General features: G+C 43.9%; 1 protein-coding gene across 4 annotated transcripts in view; it reads left to right on the plus strand.

Annotated features, from left to right (window-relative positions):
• The window catches only part of trrap (transformation/transcription domain-associated protein), a 228,147-nt gene that overhangs the window by 200,294 nt on the left and 5,957 nt on the right, over positions 1–21,896 (plus strand). For all 4 annotated transcript variants that reach the window (XM_069906478.1, XM_069906479.1, XM_069906482.1 and 1 more), the window contains 4 exons: positions 12,672–12,897; positions 13,955–14,172; positions 15,140–15,324; positions 20,054–20,257. In XM_069906478.1, the coding sequence (XP_069762579.1) occupies positions 12,672–12,897; positions 13,955–14,172; positions 15,140–15,324; positions 20,054–20,257 (833 nt within the window). The remainder of the gene's footprint in view (positions 1–12,671; positions 12,898–13,954; positions 14,173–15,139; positions 15,325–20,053; positions 20,258–21,896) is intronic.

Genomic DNA, 21,896 nt, shown 5'->3' on the forward strand with positions numbered 1-21,896 from the left:
GTAGTGGTGAACAAAAAAAGTTCAGGTTCACATTTATTATCATCTGTCTGCACATCTGCAACCAGACGAAATAGCATTTCTCTGGACCACAGTGCACACACAATGCACAGTACATACAGAAACCCCTTGGTAGTGACACTGTGGATAGATGCCGGATATGTGAATTTTCCAGTTGCTTGAGATGACGTGATTGGCAAACTAACAGCAAGGCGCACCAATTTTAAACTTTCATATATTTTACCTCTTTATTTTCCTTAGTGTTTTTTGCCATTTGCTTGAATTTGATAAGAGGGATATTACAATAATATAATTTCGGATAAGATTTATGACCTTCTATGTGAATACCACTGATGAAAACTCACTGGCCTGAAATGTAGATGCCTGGCCTACTGTGTGTGTTCAACATCTTCTGGTTTATTTGGTATTCTTATTAATTCTAATATCAATCACTCACATGTGTGGCTGCGCTGATGGCCCATAATAGGTCTGACCCGCAACATAGACTCTGGTGGGAGGTTTTGGAATAAGGATCAGTTGCTCACTTTAAACGCTGCATATTTTATGTAAGGTTCACTGTGGAATTGGAAGTGTTCAGTAATTTGTAGAGTTGCATAGCACAGAACAGGCCCTTCAGCCCATCATCCTTGCTGACCAAGTTGGCGTTTTAGGCTCATCTCATTTGCCTGCATTTGGTCTCTATCCTTCTAAACCCTTCCTGTCCATAAATCTATCCAAATGTCTTTTGAACATCAGAATTGTGCTTGCTTTGATATTTTCCTCTGGCAGCTCATTCCAGATAAGGATTGCCCTCTGATGGCAGAAGTTGCCATCTGGGTCCTTAAACCTCTCACCTTAAACCTGTGCTTCCTGTTCTGGAAGTGTCCACACCAGACTGTGAGCATTCACTTTATCCGTGCCTCTCATGACTCTATAAACAAAGTCACACCTCAGCCTCCTCCACTCCAGGAAACAATGACCCAGACTTTCCAGCTTCTCCCGATATCTAAAACCTTTCAATCCCGGCAACATTCTGAAAAAATAATCTTTGCATCCCTTCCAGTGTGTTAATGTCCTTCCTTTAGCTGCGTGACCACACTGTAACCCAAATGTGGTGTCATCAGGGAGAATGTGAAATGGCTAAAGGAACTGCTCACACTAACCATCTGAGACTCTCATATTCACGAAACAGTTTTAATTATTTGTATAGATGAGTTCTTGTCCTGTATAAAAACAGTATTGTTTGTCTGTGTTATGTCTGGTTGTGTGTGTGTGTGTTTTGCTCCAAGGACTGGCTAATGATGTTTTGTTGGGTTGTACCTGTGCATTCAATGACAATAAACTTGATTTGACCAGCTTTTGTACTCAGTACCCAGTTCGATGAAGGTAAGACTGCTACACACAAATATGAGGCCACTCATAAATTGGAAGATCAACGCCTCTTATTCTATCTCCAACCAGGCGGCATCAATATCGACTTCTCTAATTTCCTACCCTGGTGCTGCACTTTCCCTCATCCCTCTCTCAGCATTCCAGCTCCACAGCCCCTTCCCTTCTCTTCTATCGGAGAGTTACCTTTCTCAACCTTCTTCCCCCATCACCTCCTCAGCTCCTTTCTCTTCCCACACCCCCCCCCACCTGCATCCACCTGTCGCCTACTGTACTCCTCCCAAACTCTTTCCCCCCACACCCCTCCCCCCCCAACCATCATTTTCTGGTTTGTGTCTGATTTTTGGCTTACCTGCAAAAAGGCTCAGGCCTGAAACATCGACTGAACTTTGCTTTCCATGGGTGCTGTGTGACCTGCTGAGTTCTTCCAACACTTTTGTGCACTGCTGTGTTCAAGTTCATGTTTATTTGTCATCCAGTTGTACCAGTACAACTCAATGAAACCATGTTCTTTAGTCCTTGGTACAGAACTGTGCAAAACATATATACAGACGTAACACTCATACAGACCAGCGAGACATATACACGGTGCATATGTACATATTTTAAAATAAATATTCTTTATAAACAGAGTCATGGAAAGTTGTTTTGGCAGTCATTCATTAGTCCCATTGCCAGTGGGGAGCTGTTTCTCAGTCTGGTGGTTCTAGCCCTGTATCGCTTTCCTGACGGAAGTAACTGGAAGATGCTGCGTGAAGGGTTATATGGGTCCTCACTGATTTTGCAAGCCCTCTGTAAACAAAGATCCCAGTAAATCCCATCAATGGAGACCCCAGTGATCCTCTCTGCCACTTTTATGGTCCTGTGGATTGACTTTGGATCTGATGATTTGCGGCAACTGTACCACACTAATGCAACCAGGATGCTCTCAATAGAACTCCTGTAGAAAGTTGACGGAATGGTGGTCAGTAGCCTTGTCTTAGGAAATGCAGTCGCTGTTGCGGCTTCCTGACAAGTGAGGAGATGCGTGTTCACGATAAGTCACATCTTAAGTGGACTCCGTGGAACTTGGTGCTCTCTACTCTCTCTTCTACCAAGCTCTTAATGTGTAGCAGAGGGTGATCGTTCCTGGTCCTATACTTCAGGTCCACAATCATCTCCTTCGTCTTCTCCACATTGAGACTCGGGGTGTTATTCTCACACCACTTCACGAGACTTTCCAACTTTTCTCTGTATTTCGACTCATCGTTGTTTTTGATGAGGCCAACGACTGTCGCGTCATCTGCAAATTGGACGAGTGTTGGAGCTGGAATTGCTGTTGTGGGTCAGTAGCATGAACAGGAGCAGGCTGAACACACAGCCCTGAGGTGCGCCAGTACCATGTCCACCTGAGAACAATGCACCTTGGCTTCTCTGTTCTACATTCTGTGGCAGAATCTGTGGTATGTATGCTGCACACTAACCTCTCCAGCCCCCTTCAAGATCCATCCTATTACCATATTTCTCTGTTCCCCTCTCTTTCTCACATAAGCGGCGTGATGTCTAATATGTCTGCTATTTCGATGTAGCGTTAATTGCCTGCTCCAAATGTAATTCCCTCACCTATTTTGAAATGAAGTGGCCTCATCATTTTAACTTCATGCTGCTGCCAAAAAAAGTAGGATGTAAGGCAGTGGAATAGTGAGAGATGTACAAAGCTTCAATTCCTCAAAGTGAGGAACTCGGTGAATGTTTAATAAAAAGACTGCAGAGAGTTGTGTTCCAGAGCAGATGCAGGTTTAGTTTTTGTTAAAGTGACACATTGTTATATCGAGACATAATTCTTTATAATGGCATATATTAAAAATAATGGCTGGTGCTCTGTAAAATATAACAAGCATGTTCCTTCCTGTCAGCAGAAAGCACAATTTCCCCTCCAATTCAATGTGATTTAATAAATCTGAAACAAGTCCGTACCTGTTGAATAAAAGATGTGAAGTGGGACCAGATGCATGGATAATTTGTCAGTGAAACAGGAATAAAACTGGGGACACAGCTGGCATAGAGTATTACTAGCTACCGGTAGTTAACTTTCAGGAAAGCAACCCCCCCCCCCCCCCCCCACCGTGGCTATTTCGCAGTTAGGTTTTCTCATATTCTATTTAGTGACTTCACTCGCTCCAAGTGGGCACATCCACCTCACATTCCACGTTAATGATTCTGCATGGAAAACGGCCCTCAGCCCAGCCCAAATACCCGGCTACATTAGTACCATCTTCCTTCTCTTGGCCCAGTTTGCTCTAAACTTTCCCCACCCATGAACCTGTCACAACAGTCATTTTAAAATATTATCATTGTCCCTGCCTTTCCCACCTCCTCTGGTAGCTTGTTCCATTTACCCACCTCCCTCTCCGTGAGAAAACCTGTTTCTCTGATTCCCTTTTAATCTTTCCCCTCTCACCTTAAACCCATGCCCTCCCCTACCCTGTGATAAACCCTATTTATGCCCCTCCTGACTTTATAAACCTCCATAGAGTTTCCACCTCCTTTACTGACCGGTTGCATCACTGCCTGGTATGGAGGGGCCAACTCTCAGGACAAGTATAAACTCCAGAGGGTTGTTAACTTGGCCTGTGACATCACAGGCACCAGACCTCACTCCATCAAGGACATCTACATGAAGTGGTGTGTTAAAAAAGCAGCCGCTATCCTCAAGGACCCCTGCACACAGGCCGTTTCCTCTTCACTCTGCTACCATCGGGGAAAAGGTACAGGAGCCTAAAGATGAGCACTCAGCGGCACAAGGACAGCTTCTTCCCCTCTGCCATCAGATTCCTGAATGAACAATGAACCAAAGACACGGCCTGACTTTTCGTGCTTGAGTATTGTTAGCAATAATTTATTTTATTTCTTTTCTAGTAATGTTGTAAGATGGTTATAATCTGAATGTTTGCACGATGACGCTGCCCCAAAACACTGAACTACATGACAATAAATCCTGGTTCTGATCCTGAATTTGGTGTTTTGCAGCATCATTACAGATGCAAATATTGTGATAAATTACATTTTTTTTAAAAAAATAAATATATTAGTGCAAAAGAAAAGGTGAAGCAGTGTCTGTGGTTCATGGTCCATTCAGGAATCTGATGGTGGAGGGGAAAGGCTGTTTTTGTAATGTTGGTTGTTCACCTTCAGGCTCCTGGACCTCCTTCCCAAAGGTAGCAGAGTGAAGAGGGCATGGTCTGGGTGGTCTGCTTTCTTAAGACATCGCCTCTTGTAGATGTCCTTAATGGAGCGGCCTGATGCCCATGATGGCGATGGTCAAGTTCATAACTGTTTATAGCATTTTCCTGTCCTGTGCATTAGCACCTCCATACCAGACAGTGATGCAACCAGTCCGAATGCTCTCCACGGTAAATGAGCAGTAATTCTGTAAGAGTCTTTGGTGACATTGTAGTGGTAGCTACTAAGGGAAGTGAAATAAGTTGCTTGCACTTCCAACGGTTTTATTTTGAAAAGCCCACACTGTGCCTTATAAAGCGGCCCGTACGTCCCGCCCACGTGTGGGCGGTGACATCACGACACAGCCAAGTGCACGTGCATGGCCCGTTTGAGCACGGGAGAAGATGCGCTTAGCGGCGCCATCTTGACACGGTTGCTCCACTGCTGTAGCCATAGCAGTGCAAAGCCAGTTCGCCTGCGTCTCTGTGCGCTGCCACAACATACCAAATCTCAAATTCCTTACAAAGTATAGCCGCTGGCGAGCCTTCTTCATGATTGCATCAATTTGAGAAGTCCAGGACAGATCTTCAATGATGCCGACACCCAGGAATCTGAAGTTCTCCACTGTTGACCATGCCTCTGTCAGATAATTCCATCCCTCCCCCACCTATCTCCATCTGTCCATCATCCTTCACCACTCCCTGATTCACCAATCCCTTACTCTTCCATGCCTCGCCTCTCTAATCCTCTCCTCCCTTCTCCGTAATCATTCTAGGAAGGAATCAACCTGAAATCATCGACTGTTCCTAACCCCTCCCACTGAGGCTGTTTGATCCATGAAATGCCTCCGGCAGATTGATTTTTGTGCTGGTGTTATATGATTTATTCATGTTCTCCACCAGTCTTTCTTTATTGATGAGAAACCCCTGCTTGAAAGCACTTTAAATGACCTTGAAATGCTCTCCCTGTATTTCATGTTATGTGTTGGTGATATTTCTGAGGGCAACATGACTGTCACGAAGCTGAGACGCAGGTTTCTTTTTCATTTTAATATATTTTTACTGAGTTTAACATAATAAATGACGATTACATCATGAATCAATTGTATACAAGCAAATCCACACCAAAGGGAGAGGGAAAGTGAGTAAGTGATAAAAATGTACATATCTCCATTAATAGTTACTTGTAATAACTCCATCTAGTAATAAACATTGAATGTAGCCACGTCAGACACGTTATTAGACTGTTGTATTAAAATAATAAGGATAAAAAAGGAAAAACCTAAAGGACTAAAACTAAATGAATCTAATCTCCAAGTTTCAAGTTTACATTTATTGTCGTGTATGTTTAAATTTAGACATACAGCATGGTAACATGCCCTTCCAGTCCACGAGTCCATGCTGCCCAATTGTACCCAATTGACCTACAACCTCTGGTATGTTTTTTGAACGGTGAGAGGAAAACGGAGCCCCCCGGGAAAACCCATACAGACACGGGGAGAACGGACAAACTCCTGGCAGACAGCACTGGATTCGAACCCTAGTCCCGATCGCTGGCGCTGTAACAGCGTTGTGCTAACTGCTTCATTAACCGTGCTGCCCAAAATACAGTGAAAATGTTTGTTTTGCAAGTCTACCCCTGTGTATGTACAGGAATAAAATGCAACGCAGAGAGCAGGGTCACAGAGAGAGATCAGTAATAAATACACAAGGAAATGCTGGAGGAACTCCGCCGGTCTTGCAGCATCCATAGGAGATAAAGATATATATTACTGACATTTTGGGCCTGAGCCCTTCCTCAAGGTATAAGCAAAAAGCAGGCAGGCATCAATTAAAGGCGAGAGAAAAGGGGGGAAGAATGGGAGGGGAGGAGTCCAGACAAACAGGCAACAGATGTTAATTGGATACATTGAGGAAAGATGAGAATTAATTTTGGCTCTGTGAAAGGAGACAAAGGAAAAAGGGAAGAGAGAGACAGAGCTAGAGGGAAGGAGGCAGGGAAGAAGAAGAAGGAGGGTTTCTACAGAAACAGGTTGTTGATGCTAATGCCACCTGGTTGGAGGGTGTTGGACAGGTGTTGTTCCTCCAATTTGCAGTTGGTCTTAGACTAGCAGTGCACGAGACATGCACAGACGAGAATGGGACGGGGAATTGAAATAGGTGGCCACTGGGAGATCCATGCTATTGTGCCGGTCAGAGACGAGGTGCTCAACGAAGTAGTCTCCCAGTCTGCGTTCAGTCTCTCTGATGTCGAGAAGACCACAGCGGGAGCACCAGCTGACACCTGCAGAGAGAGATCAATTCAGGCAGAGTGAGGGCAATGTCATTTTACTAGTGAGATTCGTTCAATGGTCTGGGGGTTGAAGGAAAGAGGCTGACCTTGCATCTGGCAGTGATGAAGGTTCACACTTTGAAAGTTCTTCCTGACAGAGAAAGGAAGAAGAGAGTGTTGCTGGGTTGGGATGAGTCCTTTAGCACAATGGCTGCTTCTCTGAGGCTTGAGGAGGTGTTGGTGATGGAAGGGAGGGCGGCTTGTCTGCATCCACAAGCCTTTTGTGGTTTTGGGCTGAGCACCTCCTGTGCTACACAGTGATCCATCTGTCAGGAGGGTCTCGATGGTGCATCTGTTGAAAATATCACAGAGGGGAATGATGTCATTTGACATGCTGCCGGAGTAACGTGCAATCCCACACAAACTTGTTGCTCATATGTTCAAGCTCCTTGCTTGTCTATACTGAGGGGACACTGCTCTTTCTTTCCAAGGAAACATTAACCTGAAGACTGCCTTCTCCTTCATATATATGTCAAAGGTCCCCCAGCTACTGTTTAGAAATGAATAATTGGGACAATTACCCTGGGTCTTCTGGCCACCAATGTTCCCTCGACCAACGTCAAGTAATCAGATTGTTATGTTTCATTAGCGTTTATTGGGTGTGAAAATTTGGTGAACAACATCAATTATCAAGGATCCTCATCACCCAGCACATGCTCTGTTCTCTCTGCTGCCATCAGGAAGGAGGTCTCGGTGCCATAAGACTCGCACCACCAGGTTCAGGAACAGCTGCTACCCTCCACCATCAGACGCCTCAACAACAAACTCCATCAGGGACTCATTTAAGGACTCTTACTTGTACATTTATTGATTTTTTTAAAATTCTCTCTGTATTGCACAGTCAGTTTGTTTATCTGTTAACAGTTCTTTATTTGTTTACATGTATACACTGTGTACAGTTTTTTTTTGCACTACCAATTAGTGGCAATTCTGCCTGGGCTGCAGGAAAAAGAATCTCAGGGTTGTATGTGATGTCATGTATGTCCACTAACAATAAATCTGAATCTGAAATTGAATGCTGTATTTTCCACATTACAACAGTGGTTGGCCTTCAGAAACTTGTGCTGGAGATTTATCGCCTGTTGTTTTGATGTCAGCTGAAAGCTTCTGATCCACTGCTCTGATGGTCTGCAGCTTGCTGCCATGAAGTGGTTAGGGCTTCTGCTTCAGCAAGTCGGCTCCTTGCCTCCCCTCCGTAGTCTTCTTGGTTGTATATTCTTCTTGGCTCGCTCACCCACCATTGCCCATATTGGCTGAAGGGTCTGTCCGTGTGCTTCAACTCTGTGCCCCCAGTTATTGGCCTCATCATTATACAGATCCTTCAGCCCACCTTCTTCTTGATAAAACAAGTTGCCTGCCTCCCTGAGCTAGTCCCATTTGCCTCTGTTTGGCCCATAAACCTATCCTATCTGTGAAGCTGTCCAGGTATCCTTTATTATACCCATCCCCACCACTGCTCGTTCCATAAACCCTCCACTCACAGTGAGAACAAGTTGCCCTTTCTCAATGGGGTCACAGCACATATATGTAAAAGCCTTGCTTTCTTTTCACCTTGCGTTACTTAAGTTTTCTGATGTAGTTGGTAGGAGAGAAGTATATAAGAAACCAAAACATGACTGATTCACAGGGAAAGAGGCCCTAACTTTGAGCAGAGTCTTCAGGGAGGCCAGAGCTGAGAAAAGGTTGAGAATGACTGCTTTAAATCATTTCCCCCTCACCTTTAACCTAAGCCCTATCCTAGAAGCAAGGCTATTTTTGTTTTGGGAAGGACTGGGTAAATCCATTTCTGTTCGCTCTGCCTATTGTAGTTTTGTACAGATGGTCCCCATCTGGTCAGATCTCGAAATGGATGTAAGTCGGATAAATGTTACTCCGGGTTGACACATTCTTAAACTGGAGCCGTGGCACTTCATCCACGGCCCAGCTAGCCCAGCGCTGGAAAGACCTGATGTCCACCACCACTGGCACCAGGCCTGCGCTCAACTCCCTCACCTCAAACATCGGGTCCACCACCGCCTTCTTGTCCCAGAAATAGAACACGTTCAGTAATAGTGGAGTCTTGGCGCCCGCCAGGCACGTGGCACTGCCGCCATGTTGGTTGTCAAAATAAACAGCCCCTGGATCCCCAGGACTTGACGTGTTATTTTTATATTTACATAGTTTTTTTCTTTATTTTAAAAAAATGTATACAATTTTTTTTGGATCGTATGTATGGGTGGTCGTAAGTCACATAGGTTGTAAGTAGGGGACTACCTGTGATTCATGTACTTTTAACTCTCAGCTTTGTTTACTCCCCAAAGGGAAAGTTCAGCCTAGCGAATCCCTGTAACTAAAGTTGCCGCTGGCTGGATAATACTTGGGGATGAGGTGGATGGTATAATATAATCCAGTATTTCACCCCACCCCTCATTTACGTTTAACTGTGTTTCTAAAAGATCCTCTAGGTGGAGCATCCCACCATACCATGTAAAATATTTTGAGCCTTACCAGGTAATGTCTCCTGTGGCAGGAATGAGCACGGAAATGAAAAATGACAGCTGGAAAACAAGGAAAAGCAATTAGAGCAGGATTGTGGGTTCAGGGTTTTGCTTGAAACTTAACTTTCCCCAATTAGTTTCCCCAATTTGACGCAGCCTGAAGCTTAATGATTGAAAATGGGTTCCTTTGGACACAAGGGGATGAGCAAACAGAGAATGCAATTGTCCTCTCAGGAGAGGAGCTAGGAATCACAAATTTGGCCTATATAGCTTGTGCACATTTGGCATGATGTACTCTTTCAGGCACAACAGTAGCGTGACAGCAAATAATGGGAGCTCTGAACCAAGAGATTGGCTGTAATGAATGTTGGCCATCCAGCAGTGAAATAATGGCAAAATGGTTTCCATGCTGGGTAATTGTTCAGGACTCACAGGTGCTTCATCTATAAATAACCCTAATTTTTTTCTTCCCCATCTTGCAGAGGAGACAGCTTGCTAACATTAAAGTATGTGTTTGCTTTGTTCTGTTATCCTTGGAGCTGTCTGGACATTCTTTCTGTGTTGATATAGTTCGGTTTCATGGGTTTTATTATCCGACCTTGTGTCTGCTCGCGCTCTGAATCAAATTGATTAGAAAGGAAGGCTATAGCTCTCAAGACCTGTGCAGCAGTGTGAGCCCTGTTGAAGTGGGCAATTGCAAGAACCCTGAACAAGATCTTGCAGCTGGCCCAGCTTTTATTTCCCTTCTGCTGCCGTCCTCTGTGTTTCCACATCCTGAGCTTGCTTCTTGTTGGCAGAGTGTGCACTCTTGGATGTCTGAACAACATCTGCTTCTCCATTCCCCAAGAAAACCACCTTGGTGCACTTTGATGGTGCCAGCAGGAGTTGGTACATCTGATGGATGTCACCAGCCTCAGGGAAGGATCGATGGGATAGGTGCTCTCCCTCCCTTACCCTTTTACCTCTTGCCTTTGGGACTGTGCTCCTCCCCCTGCCCTCCATTTTGTTTGGGTGCCTGTCCACATTTTGTTCATACCTTGGTAAAGAGCCCAAGCTGGAAATGTTGGTTATGTATCTTTATCCCTGCTATATAAACTACACTGTCTGACCTGCTGAGTTTCTCCAGCGTCGTGTTTTTAATCACTTTTTTTTTGACAGAGTAGGTGCTATGTTTCCATTGGCTGAAGATTCTAGTGGAAAAAGGGGTGTAGAATTTGGAAAAGAGGTGGTGAAGAATCTGTAAAAATGGGCTGAAGGATGCTGGAGGAACTCAGCACCTCACACGGTGTTCTTTATATAGCAAAGATAGGTACATAACCAATGTTTCCAGCCTGAGTCCTTCATCAAGGGTTGAGCAAAAACCAGGTAGGTAACTGAATAAAATGATTTGTGTGGGGGGGGGGCAGAGGGAAGAGGACAGGCCCACGGGTAAGAGGTCACATCTAGATTGGATCTTTCTTTGCAGAATCTGCCTTATAACCTGTGCTTTTATTTTCTCCCCTAATAGTTTGACACTTCTCAGAGTTCAGACTCTGCAGACGGTTGAGAAACTGTCATGGTATATTTCTCTGACACACATTTATTCATGATCAGCCCTTCCACATCCAACTATCAAACTGGTTACGGAGCAGGAAACAACAGTAGCATTTTCAAACATCTCCTGAGAGGAATGAAGATGTACAAATCTCTACTTACACACAGGACCAGAATAGCACAAAATAAAAACATGATACAGCAAAGATTTCAAGTTTCTAAGCTTTTCAATGATGTGAAGTGATCTTCTCATTTCTTATTAAAAGGTGTGGATTACTTCATAAAGAATTTTCAGCCTCTTCAGAAAGATGAAATGGTGCCTGTTGTCTCAACTGTGAACCTTTTGCCCCCAGTGCTTGGCCTCTACCTTTTCATTCCTTTTGATTTCTTTGATAGTTCAGAATTGTGCAAAGGCCTTATTTCTGCTGTTGAATAATTGCATTGATTTCCACCTGCTTTTCCTTTGAGAGCAGAGTTTGTGACAGAGCCACATGCTGTGGATAATTACAGATGGTGATCCAAAGTCTTCAAGTCCCACCAAAGCAGATGAGCAATCTGAATTAATTCAAAGCTCATCTGATTTGTGAATGGATGTGGTTGGGGAGAGACTGCTTCCTTACCCAACATGTAAGGAGCCTCTCTGTGACTCCAGGTACACAGTGATGTAGCTCTTGCTTAACACTCCTCTAAAATGGCCGAATAAATAGCCCTTTTCACATTGGCTAACCAGTAAATTGGCTGTGCAACGAACCGGTTAAAGAAGCCATTTTTCCCGTGTACAGTTGACACTGTTAACTGGTTTTCTGCGTCCTTTCACATTCATCACGAGGCATCTCTGGGGAGAGGGGCGCCTGTCCTCCACGGTGACGTCTTAAGTGACGCATCCAAATGATTTTGTATTTAAACAAAATTAATCATGCCTAATTTTAACATAGTAAGCTTTATTTACAGCCCTTCAGTCCCTGTTGTTGGGCTGACCTATATAAACCTTTATAAATTTATAAAGGACCGTGGAAAAGTAGTAGCAGCAATAAAACACACAGGCACAAAATTTATAAAGACCAATGGGAAAGTCGCAGAGAGCGAGAGAGAGAGCGAGCGCAATGCCAGACCTGCCCTCTCAGAATTCTGTCCGGCAGAGAAAGGGTTGTGAGCATGGAGGGGTTTCTCTGCTGCAGGAATTCTGGGAGTACCATTTTTTCCCATGACTTTCCCATGGTCTTTATAAATTGTGTGCCTATGTGTTTTATTGGCTTCATAATTTTACGATTTTCTCTTTACGCATCATATTTAAATACAGGATTATGATACATTGGTCAGGATTTAGTAAATTGAATACCTTTTTAATCTTTTGTTCCCTTCACATTCCTGTACTCACAAAAAAGTCATCCACACATCACTACTTTGTCCCTGGATAATCCATGGCCTTTTAACACTGGGCTATTCGGCATCAGATGACCCTGGGGATGATAGACCCTACTTAGGCTGCATGGGCTCGTGTGTCGGAAGTGCCGTACATCTAAATTACAAGCATTTTTAATTTAATTTTATGTCTGCCCACAACCTTTATGAACTGCATCTTGCTGCACGTGACAATAAACTTGAACTTCAAAAATGCAATCGAAGGTAAGTGAAGGAAACAAAAGCTGTTTCCACGCATTTAAGAAAACATGAAATGAATTCACAGAAAATATATGCTTAAATCTAGCTGCTGGCTTATGTGTGTCCTTTTCTTTGTACCAGATTTTGACTTCAGTGTGCCAGGCTCAATGAAGCTTCACAATCTCATCTCCAAGTTAAAGAAATGGATAAAGATCCTAGAGGCGAAAACCAAGCAGCTCCCAAAATTCTTCCTGATTGAAGAGAAGTGCCGGTTTCTAAGTAATTTCTCTGCACAGACAGCAGACGTGGAGATCCCGGGGGAATTCCTCATGCCAAAGCCAACGCATTATTATATTAAAATTGCACGGTTAGTGGATCAGAGTACTTGTAACATTTTGTAGAGTGTTACTAAATTGACAAAGCTTCCCCCCAACCCCCAAAAAAAACATCAATTCTTGTTTGACCTATTTTCTTCTGCTGTTCAGGTAATGTCTCAGTTAATAGTGAGCTCAGAAGATTGAGGGTTCAGGTCCTGTGCACCAAAATCTCAGCTGACCTTCCACCTAGACACCCTTCCACTGGATGGCATTAACATGGACATCAATGATTTCCATTTCCTCCCCCATCAAATCTTTTCTTATGTCTGCTTTCCTCTAGTGCACTTTCCTCTTTGGACTCTACCCCCTCCCATTCTTCCTGTTTCATCAATTTTTTTGTCTAGCTCCCTGTCTATTTTTTCACTCATGCCTTGAGGAAGGGCTGAGGCCCGAACCGTCTTTAATACATTGATACCTCCTGTGGACGCTGCGAGACCTGCTGAATTCCTCCAGCATTTCTGTGGGGTTTTTTTAAACTACATTAAACACAGCATCTGCAGACTTTTGTGTCTTGCTCTGTTATCAAGAGTTCTGCACAGTCAGAACTGACATCTACTGACAGGTCTAGTCTGTTCTCTGTTGGCATTTGTGGAATTCCAAAGGCTGAGGGATCCCAGCTCCAGGATTAGTCTGGAGAAACCGGGATCGTTCCCCTCGGACCACCTGATAGAGGGGATGATTTGAGAGAGGTGGAGCCAGGTTTCGAGAGGGTGTTGAGTGCAAGAAGGCTCCCAAAGAGGCCTTGGGTGCAAAAACTTCCTGACTGTATTGGAGGTTTGGGTCTAAGAGCTTGGGTTCGCCAACGGATTGAACTGTTGCAGGGGAAAATCCATGGGCACTCGGTGTCCCTAAAGGGATGCTCTTTTCCTTCTCTTTATCTTATTGTTGGGGGCACTGGGTAATGCTAATGGGGACTCTGGTGCCTTTAAGGCAGGCAAAAGTTGATGAATTTTGTCTATTAGTACGTGAGAATAAAGTGATCTTGATCATAACAGTTTGTGGAGCAGGTTTTTGATTTTGCTCTCTATGTCATCCTTTGTGCATCAGGTTCATGCCCAGAGTGGAAATTGTACAGAAGCACAACACAGCAGCTCGCAGGCTTTACATCCGGGGGCACAACGGCAAGATATATCCCTACCTGGTCATGAATGATGCCTGTCTGACAGAATCTCGGCGGGAAGAACGCGTACTGCAGCTACTGAGGCTTCTGAACCCCTGCTTGGAGAAAAGAAAGGAGACGACAAAAAGACACCTGTTCTTCACAGGTACCGTAGTCTGCAGTCTGTGTGGGTCACAGTGACCCTCGGTGAGTGACCAGCAGGAAGTGAGTCTGAAGGTCCAACCGAATCTCTCCCCAGTCGTCAACACAACTATTGACACCACTAAAGGACAGTCTACACTATTGCTAAGTGCACAAGGATAACTATAAATATTTAATTTACATTTCACCAATCAGGCCCTCTGGCCCATGAGTCCCTACTGCCCAAATACTCCCATGTGACCAATTAATCTACTTACCCTGTACGTCTTTGGAATGTGGGCGGAAACCTGATGAAACCCACGTGGTCTCAGGAAGAAATTTCTCACTGGGGTCACTTTTTTTTAATATCCTATCTTTTTTTAAAATTTATTATCTCTCTTTAATTCCATTAAGAATATTTACTGTAGCTTTTTGTTAGTAATTTGTATAGCTTTTTTTTAAGCCATTGTACTTGTTCATCTGTAGCAGTTTCAAGTTTGTTATACAAGGTGCAGTGAGAAACCTATCAATCTCTGCCTTAAATACACCCAATGACCTGGCCTCCGCTACTGCCCACTGGCTGAAGAAATTCTTCCGCATCTCTGTTCTAAGCATCCGCTTGTCCCAAACTCTCCCACCATGGGAAACCACCTTTCAACATTCAAAATATTTCAAAGAGATCCCCCTCATTCTCCTAAATTCCAACGAGTACAGGCCAAGAGCTGTTAAATGCTCCTCATATAATAACCATTTGGCCACACAGTTGTGGGTGAACGGGGAGTATTGAAGTGGACTGAGTGTTCAGTTGACTGAAGGAGGTGCTGTCTCTATAATCCACACTGATGGCATCCAAGCCCCTGCTCGCAGCAATAAAGTCATGATTCAGTGTTGTTGTTAAGTATTAATGAGCACTTTGTGTGTTTTATGGCCACTGCTGTTTGCGGTTGCATTGTCTGGTATCCAACCTCTGACTCCTGCTTTCTTCCACACAGTGCCACGTGTTGTTGCAGTCTCCCCTCAAATGCGGCTGGTCGAAGACAACCCTTCCTCGCTTTCCCTTGTGGAAATATATAAGCAGCGCTGCGCCAAGAAAGGCATTGAGCATGACAACCCCATATCACGCTACTATGACAGACTGGCTACGGTGCAGGCCAGAGGAACACAAGCCAGTCATCAGGTACCTGATTCACTGGAGGGGCTGGGAGCTGCTCGGCTTCTTGGTTTTGTGGAACAGGCTGTCAGAGGAAGTAGTGGAGATGGATACAATGACAACATTTAGTTGAAAGAGATTTGGGCAAGTTCATGGATGGGAAAGATTTAGAAGGATATAGGGCAAACACGGGCAAATGGGATAACCTTGAATGGTTTGGGTGAAGGGCCTGATTTCTGTTCATTAAATTCTATAAGAAAGAAATTTTTATCCATCCTCGCAAACATTTTTCCATTCTACACATCGTTGCTAATATGTCCTTCGAATCAATGTCTACACCTTTCTGTACAGAAACAACTTCTAAATAGCCCCATTACATTGGTAAAACTTTGCCAACATTTCATCAGGGTGTTATCAATCAGAATTTAGCACTAAACCATGTGTGGTATTAGGGCAGGTCAGTTAAAACTTATTAGGGAACTTCTGAAAGGAGATTCAAGAAATTTAGGAGGAAGATTCTGGTCTCTCAACCACAGGGTTAAAGTCCAGGACTCACTGACCACATGGTTGTTGATAATGGGAGCAGTACGTAGCCAAAAGTCTCGAATGATTTGCCTCACCGAAATCTGTGGATAGTCAAACAGCCAACATTCACACCCTTTCCTACCTGTGGAAGAAGTGATTGCTGCTTTCCCTTCTTTAATCCCCCCAAGTTCTCATTTTAAGATTGTTTCCACTGTTTGCATTTAGAGTCATGGAACTGGACCAAGTTAGTTCCATTTGCCTGCATTTGACCCCTATCTCTCCAAACTTTTCCTATCCGTCAAATTTCAAAGTTCACACAATTACCTGATAAAATTGTTTCTACGCTGCCAACCACCCACCACCACCCCACCCCCCAGCACCTTAAACACTGTGAATTAATGATCGCTCAGTCTAATGTATTTTGATGAGTTGAAACCATATTCACACAACTTGATCTCATACTGTAAATCTCCAAGCCCTGGTATCATTCTATACAAATGATAATGACTAATATGAATACTGAGTTGCCAGATAGAGATACACCTCAAGCTTGGCTGTTTAACAGCTTAACATCAAGAAGCAAAGACATAGATAAGAATTGGAAAAGAATTGCAGTAAAACCACGGTTATCCAGAATTCCAGCAACCAGCAGAAAAATAAAGGCAAATAAATATTTTTTCACAATAAAATAAAAATTCAAAATTGTAAAAGGTGGCACGGTGGGAGTAGCAGTTAGCGCAATGCTGTTAAAGCAATTGGGATTGGGGTTCGAATCCCACACTGTCTGTAAGGAGTTTGTATGTTCTCTCCGTGTCCGCATGGGTTTGCCCCGGGGGTTGTAGGTTAACTGGGTGTAACTGGGCAGCACGGGCTCGTCGGCCAGATTGCCCTGTTTCTGTGCAGTATGTCTTTTTAAAACAAAAAGTTCTTTGAAGTAACACTAAGCCTTTGATGGAGATGGGAGGAAATATTCAGCCAGCAGAGAGCCTTGATCGGGCTTTGTTCGTAACAGCTGTTTGAATGAAGTTGTACAAAACAGCAATGGTGTCGCCCAGGATGAAGAGCTGGTTGATGCCACTCACCATTAGGGTGACTCTCTTAAAGTGTCTCTTTATCCCTCCTTAGTAAGAGTCTTTATTAGTATATCTTTGAGTATATTTATAAGGCTTAATTTGTAAACTTGGGGGAGGTGGGGTTAATTATCTATAATGTTATTCTTCGTCTTACGGGCGGCTCCATGAAGGGGGAGGAACCTGCAGATGTAGCGATGGTTAAATGTTTTCAAAGAATATGTCTGAAAATAAAGTAAAAGGTTTTAAGGTTTATATATTCAGGCAAGTGAAGTTTGTTCAGTGTAAGTGTAATATAGTATTTTTGTCTTTTAAGCTTTATAATTAATGCAGTTGCATTAGACATTGTAGGAATGAGTCTCAAGCAACTGGAAAATTCATTTATCTGGTATCTACCAATCCCCTTAGGTCCCAGATGCCAGAAGTTTTAGTATAAAACGTGTTACTTTACTGCTTTGCAGTTGACCTGTTAAGAAGTATGTCAAAGTTTGTGCTGAGCAACTTAGAATGAAGAGAAAGTAGACCTTGATTATGGAAATAAGAATAATGTATGGTTTTGAGTTGCATTACCATGTGTGATCGTTGAAAAGCGTTGAATGATTAATGAGTGGGACCTTGGAATGTCAACGGGCTGAGAGCAGTAACAAGGGTGACTGTAATGAGAAAAATAATAAACCATAGATGCGTAATCCAGGCATTTTAAGTTGTTGGGCATGGCAAGGTGTTGCTGGGAACAGATGGGAGGGGAGATTACGGGGGCGGCGGGGAGATGGGAATGTAATGGGCAGGTGTTATATGGACTTCGATTGACTGAACTTGATGAAGTAGTGCCCTGCTCACTGACCTTCAGAGTGGAGTAAACACAGAGTGAGCGTCTAAGAATTGTGTGATAAGATTATGGGTTGATTGAAATATTACGCTCTCATCCTGGTGGATGGAGACTGGAGCCTGTAGCACACAAATTACTCTGCTCTTGATGTTCAGCCATAGATCACAATATTCAGAAGTGGCCCTGGTTTCAAAGTCACAGGTCCGTCAGCAGTAACTGGCAGGTGATATTTTACAGTCTTCTCCCCAGCACACTCTTTGCCATCGCTCATTGTTCTCTGCTCTGTTGTCCACGAAGCTCTCCTCCCCATGACTGCCTTTGAGCCGCCAGTCGTTATCACTTTGTTCATTTTCAACGACCTGTGCGTTGTTCAGAGGATCTTCATGCCAATCCACCAGGATTGGGGTTGGAAATATGGGTCAGACTGGTAGTTCGAGCTGCCCTGCTCTCTGAGGAGCCTACCTCACAAGCACCTAGACATGATCCAAGACATGCTCCCTTGCCACTTGTGCCTTGTGAAACTGCCACTTGTGTTCTCAAAGCTACCTTGTTCTTAAACAAAATCAAAGATGAAAGAATTTCTGTGTTTGTAGCCACCTCCATGTACTCAGATTGTGCCTTTGCAGCTTAAAACCATTGAAGTTCATTTGAAGTCTAGCATTAGTTGTGTTACAGGAAATTTGACAGCCCATTAGCAATATAACAATGGACTAGATTGGACCAGGTCAGTGCGACCCTAGATAGTAACCTTGTGGAGATGCAGAGAGAGATCAGTTAGTACAGAGCAAAAGCAAAATAATGTTATTGTGTGATGATAATTTAGGAGTCGGAAACTGTCCTTGAATCCTCTTCTGGTGAATCTTTCTCCCAATGGGAGGAGGGGGAATAAAATGTAGCTGGGGTAGGTTAGGTCTTTTAATGTGTTTGCACCTTCTCTAAGACAGCAGGAAGTGTAAGTGGAGTCGCTGGAGGGAGAGGGGTGTGTTCTCGTTTGAGCAATGTTCACAACTCTGAAATTTCTTCAAGACTCCTTTATTGTCATGTAATGGTGCAGAATATGTAATATTGCACAAAATTGCCTTTTGCCTCCCCTAATGCAGATAAAAAATTGCCATTAGTGTCGCCCAGCGCCCCTTAGAAAATGAGAAGTCCCTTCTCCAGTGCCTCTGCAGCTGCGTAGAACTGGAGATCAAGATCCAATCCTCCTGACACAATCAGAAAGCCTTTAGCACCCGAGGCCCTTCGGAAGCCCTTCTTCCCCTCAGCACCCTCTTGAATCCCAGCTCCGATACCTGGTTCCCACGAGCCAGTCTCCAGCAACCTGCGTCGTGTAGTCTGGGGTGGAGCAGTTCCCATGACCCCTGACAGGATGCTTTCAGAGGTGTACCTATAGATGTTGTTAAGGATAATATGTTGCTTCAGCAGATTTATCTTCCTCTGTCCCATTCCTTCTCTCCCTTCACTCTCTGCACGTCTTCCTCACCATTTCTGATGTCTGTTTCTCTCATCTTTCCTGTTTTGGTTCATAAAACATTTGTGTTTTCCTTTGCAGACTTTACCCAATGTCAAAAGTTTGACACAGAGCTACACAGGCAATTCAGCTCATGAAATCTGTAATAACCATCAAGCATCCAATTTACACTAATCCTACCCTTACCCTAAGCCTAACATATTTATTTCCTACTTTTCCATCAATTCCCCCATCCCCACCCCCATTAGGGGCAAATTACAACAGCCATTTCATGTATCAACCCTGATGAGGAGCCCAGAGGAAGGTTGACCAAGCAGGAACTTTTATCCTTAGAGCAATAGAGGATAAGAGGTGGTTGAATAGGGGTGTATCAGATTATGAGGAGTTTAGATTGGGTGGACAGCCAGCAACTTTTTCTCGGGGCGTCATTAGTAAATACCAGAGAACTTGTGTTTAAGTGGAGGACGGTTTACGGGAGCCATCAGAGGAAAGTTTTTTTTTACTCAGAATGATGAGTGCCTGGGATGTATTGGTGGAGGTTGGTACCATAGGGACATATAAAAATACTCTTAGATCAGTACATGATGCAAGGAAAAATAAAAGGTTATGGTCCTTAAGGTTGGGAAGGATTAGATTGATGGTGGAATCGGTTTATATTGGTCAGCACAACATTGTGGGCTGAAGGGTCTGTATTGTTCTGTGAAACCCATGTGGTTACAGGGCGACTGCCCAGACGGTACTGGAGGTCAGGGCTGAAGAGTGAGGGAGCTCTTCCACTAACCACCATTGTAATATCTCAAAGCAGTATCCTGTTGACCTCCAGTCCACAGCACTGGATGACATTTCATTTGCTATCTGCAGGTCCTGCGTGATATTCTGAAGGAGGTCCAAGGCAATATGGTGCCACGAAGCATGTTGAAGGAATGGGCTTTGCACACCTTCCCAAACGCCACGGACTACTGGACCTTTCGGAAGATGTTCACCATTCAGCTGGCCCTAATTGGTTTCGCCGAGTTTGTCCTCCACTTGAATCGCCTTAATCCAGAGATGCTACAGATTGCACAGGTACTTGTTCTGTCACTGAGGTGTGGGGGTGGGCCATGCACGTGAACCTGCTTGGCACATACATCAACGAGTGAACAGAGAGAAGCCGGAGGGGTCAGGTAGCATCTGCTGAAGGAAATAATTAGTCAACTTTTTAGGTTGAGTTGAGAAAAGGGGATACTGGCTTTGGAGGTGATGCAGAAGGAGCTCAATCGGTTGACTCCAGAATTCAAAGGGTTAGCTTATGCGGAGAAGTAAAGCACGTGGTTGATGTGAAAACACAATGCTGGAGAAACTCAACAGGTCAAACAGTGTCCTTTAGACAACGAAGATAAATTATATAACTGACATTCTGGGCTTGCGCCCTTCATCAAGGTATCTTATGAGGAGAGATTGAATCCCCAGGACGATACTCATTGGAGTTTAGATGGACTCTTCTTGTCTGTGGAAAAGTGGTTGGAATGCAGAGGTACAATTTCACATTTATGCATGGAGGTTTATTGCAAATGGTCAGTCAGTGTGTGGATGGAGAGAGAGAGATAAATGAAAGTGCTAGCTTATGGAGAGATTGAGTAGCCTGGGGCTATACTCAATGGAGTTTAGAAGGATTGGGGGGGGGGGGAAAGGATCATAAAAGTACGAAAGAAACAGATAAGATAGAAGCAGAGAGGTTGTTTCCACTGGGAGATGAGACTTGAACAAGGAGGCATAGCCTCAAACTTCAAGTGAGTAAATTTAAAACAGAGACTAGGAGGAACTGCTTTTCCTAGAGAGTAGTGAATCTGGAATTTTCTGCCCGATGAAGAAGTGGAGGATGCCTCATTAAATGTACTTCAGACACAGAATTTTGAATTATAGGGACCACACAGAAGATGGGCCGAAGATCTGTTTGTGTGCAGCCGTGTTCTCTGGATCTTGGGGAATTAAGGGTAAACTGAGCTGAGTCCAGAACAACCATGATCTTATTGAACAGTGGAGTGGCCTCGACAGGTCATCTGGTTGAATCCTACTCCTGTTTCTGATCTCCTTTTGACCCTTTGTCCAGAACTCCCATCGCAGGATGTAACAGTGTGATGCTGAATTTCACTGTTGCCAGCGCCCTCCCTGAGCTGCAACCTATTTAGCAGTGGCTGCCTATCTACATCACAAGTTCACAGAGACTCTGCTGCATGGATTGAATGGATTAAGTCTATTCTGCATTGATTTAGTGCAGATCAAAAGAGAGCTTATTGATCAAGCAGAAGCAGAGTGCTGAATGGTTAGCTCTCCAAACCTATCTTTGTAACAGGAATGCCGATAATTTTCATTTTATAATAAGCAAGTCAGCTGGACAGAACTGATGGAAATCTCCAGTAATCAATGTCAGGTTGTGTCTTTCCAGTCATTATTTTAAGTCACAGTTTTGATCCAAGTTCATTGCCTTTTAATCCACCAAATCCCACAGATTAAAAGCTTGCAATGCATTGATCATCCAGCAGGAGCTTTAGAATCTGCTCAGGGGGTAGGTATACTGAACAGATCCTGTGCTTAAGGACCTTGTGTGAAAAAGGAACACAAAATAGGAGCAGGAGGAGCCACTCTTCTTCAATCATGCCCCACCTTCTGAAAGGATCATGTCTAATCTGACCCAGGCCTCGACTCCTTCTGTGTCCTCGCTCTT

This window comes from Narcine bancroftii, chromosome 12, assembly GCF_036971445.1.
Source record: "Narcine bancroftii isolate sNarBan1 chromosome 12, sNarBan1.hap1, whole genome shotgun sequence".
In the NCBI taxonomy this organism is placed as follows: Eukaryota; Metazoa; Chordata; class Chondrichthyes; order Torpediniformes; family Narcinidae; genus Narcine; species Narcine bancroftii.